This window comes from Callospermophilus lateralis, chromosome 15 (genome assembly GCF_048772815.1).
Source record: "Callospermophilus lateralis isolate mCalLat2 chromosome 15, mCalLat2.hap1, whole genome shotgun sequence".
Lineage (NCBI taxonomy): Eukaryota > Metazoa > Chordata > Mammalia > Rodentia > Sciuridae > Callospermophilus > Callospermophilus lateralis.
In genome coordinates this window covers 57,472,374-57,484,772 of record NC_135319.1, presented here as the reverse complement: position 1 = coordinate 57,484,772, position 12,399 = coordinate 57,472,374, and the positions used below count along the sequence as shown (strand labels likewise).

General features: G+C 40.9%; 1 protein-coding gene across 1 annotated transcript; it reads left to right on the top strand.

Moving 5' to 3' along the window:
- Positions 1-22: 22 nt before the first annotated feature.
- Ch25h (cholesterol 25-hydroxylase) lies at positions 23-871 on the top strand. The gene has a single exon (XM_076834339.1). The coding sequence runs from the start codon at positions 23-25 to the stop codon at positions 869-871; it is 849 nt and encodes a 282-aa protein (XP_076690454.1).
- Positions 872-12,399: the final 11,528 nt, after the last annotated feature.

Here is a 12,399-nt window from a genome sequence, read left to right as displayed (position 1 = left end):
AGCTGCCAGGCACAGCTTCAGCATGAGCTGCCACAACAGCTCCGAGCTCCAGGTGCTTTGCAGCTCCAGCCAGCTATTCCTGCAGCCCCTCTGGGACCGCCTGAAGACCTGGGAGGCCCTCATCCAGTCGCCCTTCTTCCCGGTCCTCTTCTCAGTCATCACCTATGTGGGCTTCTGCCTCCCCTTCGTGGTGCTGGACGTCCTGAACCCCTGGGTTCCATCTCTGCGCCGCTACAAGATTCATCCCGACTTTTCGCCGTCAGCCCGGCAGTTGCTGCCCTGCCTGCGACAGACTCTCTACCAGCACATGGTGTTCGTGTTCCCCTTAACGCTGCTACACTGGGCCCACAGCCCCAAGTTCCTGCCACCCGAAGCCCCCCAGCTGCTTGAGCTAGTGAGCCACATCGTGTTCTGCCTGTTGCTCTTCGACGGTGAATTCTTTGTGTGGCACGTGCTGCACCACAGAGTGCCCTGGCTGTACCGCACCTTTCACAAGGTGCACCACCAGAACTCGTCCTCGTTCGCTCTGGCCACGCAGTACATGAGCGTCTGGGAGTTGTTTTCCTTGGGCTTCTTCGACTTGGTGAACATCAAGCTCCTCAAGTGCCACCCGCTCACCGTCCTCATCTTCCATGTGGTCAACATCTGGCTGTCAGTGGAGGACCACTCAGGCTACGACTTTCCGTGGTCCACTCACAGACTGGTGCCTTTCGGGTGGTATGGAGGCGTGGCGCATCACGATCTGCATCACTCTCAGTTCAATTGCAACTTTGCCCCTTACTTCACACACTGGGACAAATTACTGGGTACCTTTCGCCCTGCACCTCTGCCAGCTTGGTGGAATTGTGGCTATGGTGGGTGCCCCTCCTAACCGTGACTGCTCTGCATTTCACCCTCGAATCAGAAGAAATATACCTGAGCTATTTAAAAAAAAAAAAAAAGACTTAACTTATTAACTGATGAAACTGTTATAGACAAAATCTGATGTATTTTTGCAATCTGACAAAGTAATTTATATAATATATGTATATAATACAATTGTATTCTTGGTGTCAAATTCTAGCTCACTTCAATAACCTTGATTGCTGATATAAATTAGACAGTTATCACGGGCATATTTAAAGCATCTCTAAAAGGATTTGTTTATGGAACAAGGACTTATGTTTAAAAGTGTCTTAGAATTGGGATAAAGTTGCATCTTTATGGAGTATCTAAATTCTGACTCTATTCATAAACATGTACCTGCTGGACAGTGACTTAAGATTATAGTACTTTTTGTATTTTTAATAGAATTGTATATTTATATTGAAAGAAATGTTATTTGTGCTTAAAAAGTGAAAAAGAAATAAGTAAATCAAATAAGTACTGGCTTCTGTTTCACTGACATTTTGGTGAAAAATAACTAAACAGGGAAGGGAGAGCTGGGATGACTAATGCTTCAGAGCCTGCCATGGAAAGAGAGGAACTTGGTGGTGGGGTGTTTTGTGGGGAAGGGGGTTAGAAGAAAGAAGGAGGCAGGAGAAGGGGGTCTCTCTGTTTTGATCTAGATATTTCACAGAAACAAAAACACTCATTCTGAATATTTTCCAGGCAATTTCTGCACAGCAGGCAAACAATACAATTACTCTATAAAGTTTTACAGAGCAATTAACACTGGGCAATCATTGATTTATTTCAAGTTGGTGTGTAGAAGGACTTACAGCATTAGAAGAGTGCTTTTCTTTGCAAAATTTTCATTAGAGTAGCTGATCCATCCAACAAGGGATTTTGAGTAAGCCCTCCTTTTCAGGAATCCATCCTTAGCTAGTGCATTGTTATAATAATCATCAAAACATTGCTCTGCAATCTGGAATTTTTACATTTTCCTTTTATTAGATTAAGGCAGACGTGCAAAATCAGAGCTCTGTCTTAAAAAAGATCCTTGAGATCTTTGGTTTCTCATCTGTAAAAAGGAGATGGTGTTCCAGATGTTCTAGCAGATTACTTATGTTAGCAAATGTCCCTGTTTCTGGTCACATACCTGTCACCAATCAAGCAACCCATCTTGATACTGCTTAATTATTTTAATGTTAATTTTGAACTATAGTTTGTAAAAGGTAAAGTTAAAAACAAAGATAATTTAAACAGAAATCTATAAAGAAGGGTAACTTTTCATGTAATTCTTGACTCATTATATGTGACCTGAACTATTGTATATAAAGGTTTAAAAAATCCATCTAAAGACTGGATTTCCACAATCTGCCAATGAGATTCTTGAGAAATCTTCCAAATGAAATTGCAGAGTGCAGCTGGAATATACCTGGCCTCTCTGTTGACATTCTCATGTTTCCTCAAGTGTGTTCCCTTGTTTTCTTGACCAAAGCTACCTCCTCCTCAGGACCATGCTTGAACTAAAAGATGACATGATTTAGAAAAGTGAAATCTGTGGAAAGAGGAAGTGAGAAGTGAGGGGTAAATGTTACACTGGAGATTGTACATTGTGAATGGAGAAAGAAACAGGCAGGAGTGGAATATGTGGTGCAACTAGTTATGGTGAACACCCAAAAGCTGCTCCATAAATCTTGGAAAACGACAGTTGGTCACAACTCACTCTCAGTGAACTTTTAAAAATGTGCCATGCTGCCTTACCATATAAGGAAACTTTAGATTTGAGGCAAATTGGACACATGGAAAGTATTAGGATTTAGAAAAACTTTCTCAAAATTGTGTGTTCAATGGTCAATGCCTTGTAAGGTGGAACTGGGGAAGTTGGAGAATGAGCAATTTTTTTTTTTCAGATAGTCTGAGAGCCTAATAGTAATTATAAATAGTTCATATTGGCTTGTACTTTAACCCATTCCTTCACTTGCTCTTTGCAGTATAACCAGAAGGGATGAAGGATAGTTGATATCACCATATCATCACTATCATCATCATCAATGTCATCTTCATCAATGTTATGGATGAAATATTGATACCTGCATATGTCACATTCCTTTTCTAAGTAATCCTAGGAGTTGGAGCCAATTCTCCCAAACTTAGGTCCCATAGTGTTTACTATATCTTTCTTCTGAGGTGTATAAGACTTTTCACAACTTCCAAAGAGATGCAGACCCTGCAATGACAACAAATGGCCTGTTTCTGCTCTTCCTTCTTGGTTACTACTGCTAAAACACAGTGTTCCCCTGGTCCCCTACTATGATGCTGGTGCAGGCCTGGGAGGTTGCAGGAGAAGCTGGGAAAGGTAGATATAGGTCAGTCTAAGCAGGAAACAGGTCAAGGACTCCATTTTCAGCAATCCTCATTGATCCTGGGTCAAGAGCACAAATATCGAAGCCAGATTACCCGGGAGGAATCTGGGTTCTGAAACTTTCTAGCTGAGTGACTTTGGACATTTGTTTAACCTTTCTGTGCCTCATTTTCTTCATCAGTAAAATGTGGATTATCGTAGGATGTCCCTCACAGAGTTGATGTGAGGGGTTTTTGAGCTATTCGATGTCAAGGGGTGGGTGGAGGTCTTGGCTGTAGTGTTTGCTGTGATTGAAACTACACCATGTGAGTAACAGAACTGCCGCAGGATGAGACTTTCTGCCCACAAACACGCTTGTGCTCTCCCATCTCATAGGGAGCCAAATGAAATTGAGGTTTTGATCCTGCTTCCACCCCAAGCCGTTTCTCTAGTTATCCTTTCAAGGCAAAGGTTTTGGAAAGAGACAGAAGTCTATGTTTGTCTCATTCTATTTCCTCACTTCTGAGTCATCCCACCCCCACCTCTTCCTGAAACTCTTACTCTGGGTTCACTATCTATATTCCTAATTATCAGATCCGGGGATTTTTTTCCCTTTTAGTTTTCCATCTCCTGTTTTGTGTGTGTGTGTGTGTGTGTTTGTTTTTGTAAACGAGCCTGATTTTTTCCATAATTTTTTATTGGTGCATTATAATTATACATGATAGTGGGATTTGTTGTTATATATTCATACATGCACACAGTATAACAATATGATCTCTCTTCTTTTTAAAATATTATTTTAGTTGTTGATAGACTTTTATTTTATATATTTATATGTGGTGCTGAGAATCTAACCCAGTGCCTCATGCATGCCAGGTAAGCGCACTACCGTTGAGCCACAGCCCCAGTCCCCACTGATCTCCCTTCTATTTTCATGATATCCTCCCCCACCTTTTCCCCCCCTTTTCCTCTCTAGCTTCTACATATGAGAGAAAACATATGACCCTTTACTTTCAAAGTTCAGCTTATTTCACTTAATAACCAGCCTCATCTTAGAACGTGGTTCTTGCTTGGTTTCAGTGAGGTTTCTCTAAATCTTTTCCTTCCTAATTCTCCAGAAGCTGCTTCTTTTTCTTCTTCTTTTTTTAATGGTGGTTCTATGGATTGAACCTAGGGATTATGCATGCTAGGTAAGTGCTCTACCACTAAGCTATATTCCCTGCCATGTTTCCTCTCCCTTTGATGGCTCCTCACTCAACATAACAGGAAGACAAGCCTCAAAGTACTAGTCTTTTTATTTAAAAAAATCTGTATTGTGTTTCATGTGTGTTCTTCCAGCCATCTCTTAATGTACTATGTAATCTCCCATTGCATTGCATTAGAGTATATATGCAAAATGTGTGCACACATAATATGTACACAAACCATGCATATGTGCATATATACATGACATATGTATAATATTATATATACGATATATGCACACACTGTGCAGAAAAACTGTATGGATGTCTGCACACTGTTATATATGTATTTATATGCTATATGAATGCACATTATACATATATACAGGCAGTTTATATGTATACATGTACACTCCTATATGCATACTATATATGTATACATATTCAAACATGCTATGTGTAGATATTATATATTGTCTATATATTGTGTATATGTGCACATGGTTCATTGTTGCATGAATTTTAGAAGCATTAGAAACAAAGCTTCACTAATAATCATATCTTGCTTCATTTCTTGTTCATCTCCATCCACCATCACTAATCCATCCCAATCATAGTTTCAGGCTATGCTCATAACTTATAATCTTTGTTCTAGGGAAGGTAACAGTCTCCTGGGAAAGAAAGCCAGGTGAGCAAATCATCTAATCTAACATTACTGACCAGTGCTGTGACGGGGATGTTAATAGTTATTATAAAAGCCCAAAGAAAGATGGGCCATTGGAGCTAAATCATGCAGGATTTGCACGGGTTCACCAGGCAGGACAAAGGCACACCTGGAAAAGATAGAGCATGACTAAATCAGAGACAGAAGGAAAAACTTGGTATTCTTGAAATCTGAAAGTAAGCTCAGAGCACTGAATGAACCAGAAAGGAATTTCAGGGCACATGTCCAGCGAGGCAGTGAGGGCCTGGGTTTGGGTCCCAGCTATAAGCATTGGTTGTCTTGCCTCTTGACAAACCATTGAAACTGCATGGGACTCTTTGCTCTCCTGCCTATGTCATAGGGGTTTCGAGAAACCATATGTAAACAGGTTTGAAGTAAACATTAGAGCTTGCTATAATTTGTTGATTTTTAAAGAATAGGTGAATGAGTGTGTAGAAAATGGAATTTGAATAATGGAGATGGCGGCAGGTGCTGTGCAAGCTTTAAGCAAAGGAGTAAAGTGATTATATCTAGTTTAAGACAATAACTGGCAACAGAAAGTAGTGAATGTTATTTCTGTTCACAGGCCATGGCAAGTTCTGTTTGGATTTTAAGCTGGCTCCACTGCTTATTAACTTTATGACTTCGAGCAAGTCACTTAATCTCTCTAAGTTTCCTCATCTGTAGAGGGGATCATAGTACCTACCCTTAGAATTGTAGTGAGGAATAGGGAAAACAACATTTAGAGAACTTGGCACAATGCCTTACATATGACAAGCTCTCTGTGGAGACTAGCTCTTTGTTACAAGTTGTTAGAAAAGTGTTATGATTACAGATGAGAGGTAATGAGCCTGTCACTAAGCAAGTGTGGATAGGGTGGAGAGGAAGGATTGGATTTATCCTCTATTATAAAAGTTTTTTTTTATTATGAAAGTAATGCATGCACATGGTAAGATGTTAAACACTAGAAAACAATGAAAAGTAAAAAGTTAGCTTCCATTCACATTCTATTAATTTAGTTCCACTGCAGATACGATCCCTCAACTCTTTCTTGGGTGCCAAACCAAAAAAAGTCCAGTTTCTCTCTCTTCTCCTTTCAAGCTGGCATGTATTAAATGGTTTTTAAATTAAAAAAAAAAACACAAACTAGTGTGAATGAAATTGTTTACGTGAAACCTCACAGGCATTTTCACCCTCTAAGTATTTTTACTCATTTCCTTTTTCTATACCTCTTGATCACTGTGTGAAACCAGAGGCTCCAGGGTTCCCTCTCTTCCTTGGCTTCCGCAGCAGGCTTGCTGGCTCTGAATCTGAAATGGCAGCCAAAGGAAAAGCAAGGCTTTCCTTGCTCCTTTTAGCTGGAGTTTTTCCTTATGTTCTTCTGCTGCTGATGGCACTTCATTGGTGGCTTTTACAGTAACTTCATCCCCTGCTTTCCACTGAAGCAATGACCTTCATTACTGGAGAGCATTTCTCTAAAAGAGGCATGCCTGATAAATCTTGGATTCCTTCAAGGATGTCACTCTTGGAAAGTGCTCCATAAGTGTCTCTGGAGTGGACACCCTAGGATTGAGCCTGAATAGCTTGGGGTTGAGCTATTTGATGACCTGTTTGCAGGGAATCATTGTATGGCTCTGAATATCAGTTTCCTTCTCTGCGAGATGGGTGGAGGGTGGTATGACCATAACTGGATGTACCTACTTCCTAATGCTGCTACAGATCCAGTGAGGCAGATCAGTAGGAAAGCTGAATGGATGAAAGTAGGCTCTGTGTGCTGATTGTGACAAGGTGGACCTTAAGCACTTTTGAACAGAGGAAGGTGCTCCAGCTCATCTCTCACTCCACCCTTGCCATAAGGATGCTTTACTACTTTCTGTCCAACTGGCTCCATTCCAGCCTCCTTTTATTGTATTCCCTGGCCATTTCTTCCCTGCTGGATCTCAGGAGAGTCTGGAAGGTGGACTTGCACTAATGGAAGTGGCGGCAGCACATCAGAGGGACTAGAGTTAGAGGAAGCTGGCCCCAGGTAGCACAGCCTGAAGAAGTACACTGTGCTGTAGTTTTATCCAAGTCGAACTCAGCGTCAGCCTGAGACTCACCAGCAGGGGGCTCTTCTCTCTTTCTATGGCAAGGACTAACTCCAAGCCAAGAGCAGCAGCTGACTAGATAAATAGAATCTGACAGCAAAGAGTTTCTGAAAGAAGAAGCCTCCTTGGAGTTGGATGCTATCTCTAAAATATCACTCTGCACTATGCAGTTTACTGTTAGCTGGAGAAAGGAAGGAGCTGCTCATCCTTGGTCATGGGTTGGATGCTCTTCAGACCCTGCATTGCTGAAAGAAGACAGCTCACTTGCTGACACTGTCGAGTTAGGAGATTCCACCAATGCTAAGCCTGAGACATCACTGTTTAGTTTCCCTCTTTCATAAATAAGGAAATTGAGGTTCAGAGATGAGAAGTGACTTTCCCTGGGTCAAATAGCTGGGCGAGGACTCAAAGACCTATGCTCTTCCTGTTCCTCCTTGCTGCTTCCCTCCCATCTTCTGAGTCCTCAGAGCCATTGTGCCGTCTCTTGTTGCATGTCAAAAATGCAGTTATGGAACATTACATAGACATTGTTGTGGTCTATATTCTTTGCTAATCATTTGCATAAACTGCCAATTCATAGGAACTTGAGCTAAATGTTGCACATTCTGCTAAAAATCTATCCTGTCGCATTCTTGATGAGTAAGTGATGTGAACTTTTAATCCTGAAAAACTCCATTTAAAAAATATCTAGGAAATAAATTTTTAAAAAAACCTAAGAAAACATCCATACAATGGGATACAACTAAGCAATGAACAGGAGTGAATTATAAATACATGCAACACTAAAAATGAATCTTAAAAAAATCTGACAAAGCAGTACATGTTATGTGATGCCATTTATATAACACTCCAGAAAGATATAATCAAAGCCATGGTGACAAAAAGTAGATTAGAGCCAGGTACAGTGGCGCACACCTGTAATCCCAGTGGCTTGGGAGACTGAGGCAGGAGGTTAGTGAGTTCAAAGCCAGTCTCAGCAAAAATGAGGCATGAAGCAACTCAGTGAGACCCTGTCTCTAAATAAAATACAAAATAGGGTTGGGAATGTGGCTCAGTGGTTGAGTGCCCCTGAGTTCAACCCTTGGTACCCCACCAGAAAAGAAATAGATCAGTAGTTGTTTGGGGAGAGTCAGCAAACACAGATTTCCAGGGGCACAGGAAGTGTTTCGGGATGATGGATGTGCATGCTATCTTGATTGTGGTGATGGCTTCTCTGAGGACACCCTGCCCTGCCACACATAGATTGGGTCCCAGCTGCCATGACTGTACTATTTGATGCTTCTGTTGCAGCCACAGCTTTCTGAACCTGGATTGAAAACATGATCCACAAGGGAATAATCAGATTGTCTCCTGAGAATTTAGGATACGTATACAAGGGAGGCAAGGTGACGGTTTGTGGGTAACACCCATTCCATGTGAATGGGAATGCAAAGATTGCTCATTTGTAGTACCAAGGAGCATGAACAGGTTTTCAGGGAGGAGAAATGAGAGGTCAACTTCCCTGGCAAGAAAGCGAGGGAGAGTTCTGAGATCAGTTGGCTGCTTTGGTTTCTGGAAGCTCAAGGCCCAAGTTCCAGGTCCTAAACCTGCTGTCTTTTCTGCCTTTGGGTTTTATGACTTTCCTCAATAAATTCACCTTCTTGCTGGTCAAATGTGTTCTTGGATCTTGCTTCCCAGAGAAAATTGTTTAAAACACGAAGGCTCTGTGGTGTCTTTGTGCCTTCATGTTGAAGGAGGAAACCCTTTTGGTGCGAACAAGTCTAGAAGGTCTTGGATGGTCATCATCAGTGGACAGCCAATAACCGTGTCCTCAGTGCTGGCCACAGGCTGTGGTGCCCCATTGGTCAGGTAAGCAAACTGACTACATGTGATTGTTAGGGCCAACGTGAAGCACAAAGTGAGTGCTCTGATATTCTTTAGTGGCAGTAAACTCCATCTTGACCATCTAATCCCCAAGGTGGGCAAGAGCTGCTCTTCGATAGAAACCTGAAACCAGAATTGATTTCATATTTTTCTAAGGCATCCCGCATTCCATCAAAATGACTTTGAATCATTGCCTGCTTGGAAGCCCAAATCTTACCCAAATCCCATTCTTCTCATAGAGGACATATCTCTAACTCCCTAACAGACATTTTATGGGTGATGGATCCTGCAGTGTTTCGGTTCTCCATGGGTTTGAGTTCTCAGTTAATGTTAGTAACTTGGTAACACAGCCCTATGACCTCTGTGGGTAAATTTCCATTCGATGTATCATAATGCTTCTTTCTGTCTGTCTCTTGCTGTGTCTCTTTTGCCACTTTTCCTTTCATTTTTGCTTTGTCCTGTTCCGTGGATGACATGTACCTACTATGTACCAGATTCCAACTCATTTGACTGGCTTTTTCTTTGTTTCTCCTGCAAGGAAAAGATGAATTCTTACAAGTAGAGGTGACACTTCATAAAAGGAAGCTGTAGACACATTCAATGGGGTATTCCATAGGCAGCTATTTCCATTGAGCTGATTCTGGGCTTGCTCAGGGGAATGTTTTGAGATAGAGCGGGAGGGTCACCTCACTGATGGAAGTGAGAATAGGATCTCAAATGAAATAAGTTTGCAAACAAAGTTCTGTGCTTGGTACAGATGTGGCATACATTATTCTAGTGAGGTGAGTGGGGAGCCTCCTGAGGGGCAATGAAGAGGGAATTGAAAAAGGCCCAAGGTAAGAGTCCCAAGAGTGAGTCCTGGTAGCTGAACAGCCAGCCAGGAACTATGGGCTGGTTGTCTAGAGTCGGAGCTTCTTTCTAGAACTACGGGCTGGTTGTCTAGAGTCAGGGCTTCTTTCTAGTTTGACCCTCTAGTTTGGCCTCCAGTGGAGGTTTTTCTTTGACCAAGTCACCTGCATGTGACTAGCACATTGGGCCACCTGGAACTACTCTGTTGCCTCCGTGTCCTAAGGCTTAACACTTCAATTCAGCCCAAACTTTAATAAGCACTTATAATGTGATCATAAAGAACAAAGATGATAATAGTAATGGTTATTATATACTAATTGCTTATTGCGGCCCAGGCACAATGCCAAATGCTTGGCACAGGTGATTTCTTTGCCTTCTTAAAACAACCCCCTTTTTAGAACAAACAAACTGCTTGGCTTAAGTAATATTTTTATCAACTAATCTCAAAGATCCACCCCAAACATTAAATGAATGAGCTGATTAATTTCAGATTATGTTAATGCTCTGAAGAAAATGAGGCAGAATTATATGGAGGTAGGAGGAGGGTTCCTGAAGATGGGGGATAATATTGGAAAATAAGACTTGAAAGACAAGAGGGTATCCGCCAGGTGCAATATGCTGCGCCCTTATTTCCATTTCATATACAAGAATGAAGCATTAAGTAAATTGCCCAAGATCAAATAGCTCTATGGGAAGAGCAGGGACCCATGCTGGCCTTCCCTGTTGCTGATGCCCTTTCTCAGGCCCTGTCATGCTGGTTAGCTGCCACTCCTTCATCTTAGAGCTCTCCCTTGCTTCTGCAATTCCAGGCCCTCTCCTCTTACCCATTTCTCTCTGTCCTCTGATTTTCCCAGTTAAAGCTCATTAGCTGGTTGTTAAGGCAGGTTTTATCCTTAGCTAAAGATCATTTTCTAAAATAAATACGGCCTTAGCAGTTACTACGAGGCTGCGTGCCACTGCAGTTTGTCTGCAGGATGTCCTTGAGATTTAAAAGTGTCCATCCTTTTGAAGAGCCCAGCCAGCAGAATAATGATGAAAATCAAACTCTGACTTGCTGGAATCCAGAGTGAAGAAAAATGCAGATAAATAAGGTGCACAAATCAAAGTTTTATCTCTTTCTTTTCAACCTAGTTCCCTTTAATTCCTTTTGCTTTCTTTCTTGCTCCAGCTAGAATGCTAGAACTCTCCAGTGAAATATTAAATGGATATAATGAGAGACTGTCCTTGCTTTATTCAAGATCTTAAAGGGAAAGCAATTATTATGTCAACATTAACTATAATATTGTTTCTGAATTTTGTGTGTATCCCTTTCATCAGTTTGAAATTCACCTTTATTCTAGAGTCTTAGGGCCTTATTTGATACATGATATACAGATATTCTCTTCAGTTCTGTGTACTATCTTTTCACTTTTCTGATAGTGTCTGTTGATGCACAAAATCTTTAATTTTTGTTGTAATTCTAGTTATCTATATTTTTTCCTTTTGTTGCTAGTACTTCTTATGTAATATTTCAGAGCCATTACCTAATCTAATTCATAAGGATTTATCCGTTTATTTTCTTCTGGGGGTTTTATAACTTAAGTTCTTATATATACATGCCTTTGATACTTTTGAGTTATTTTTTTGTGTATGGGGTGAGATAAGGGTCCAGCTTCATCCTTTTGCATGTGAGTATCCAGTGATCCACCAGAATCTGTATAAAGGACTTTTTCCCCATTGGAAAAGAATTGGAATTCTTGGAATTCTTGTCAAAATCAACTGACCATTGCCATGAGAATTTGCTTCCAGAATCTTAATTGTGTTACACTGATCTAGATGTCCCTCCATATTTAAGTTCCACAATATTTTAAATACTGTATCTTTGTAGCAAAATTTGAAATCGGGAATTGTGAGTCCCACAGCTTTGTTACTCTTTTTCAAGACTGTTTTCCCTATTCAGGGTTCCTTGAAATTCCATATGAATTTAAGGTTTGACCTCTACATTTCTACAAAAGAAATTGTTGGAATTTGGAAAGGAATTGATTTGAATATGTTGATCAGTTTAGAGTATTTCCATGTTAACAGTATTAAAACTTCAAACCCAGGAACACAATATGTCATTCCACATGTTTAAGGTTTTCTTTTAACTTCTTTCTGCAGTGTTTCTGTTTTTATACTGGAAATTGAACACAGGGGCGCTTTACCTTTGAGCTGTATTCCCAGTTCTTTATATTTTTCTCTTGAGACAGGATCTCACTAAGTTGCTTGGGGTCTTGCTAAATTGCTGAGACTGGCCTTGAACTTGCAATCCTTCTATCTCAGCCTCCTGAGTTGCTGGTATTATAGGTGTGAGCCACCACACCCAGCTCAACAATGTTTTGTAGTCCTCAATGTACAATCTTGCACTTTTTTGGTTAAATTTATTCCTAATTGGGACTGGAGTTGTAGCTTAGTGGTAGAGCGCTTGCTTACCATGTGTGAGGAACTGGGTTTGATCATCAGCACCACATAAAAATAAATAAATAA

Bases quoted from the DNA above. Each gene is read 5' to 3' on its own strand.
- Ch25h (XM_076834339.1), top strand. From the start codon at position 23: ATGAGCTGCCACAACAGCTCCGAGCTCCAGGTGCTTTGCAGCTCCAGC.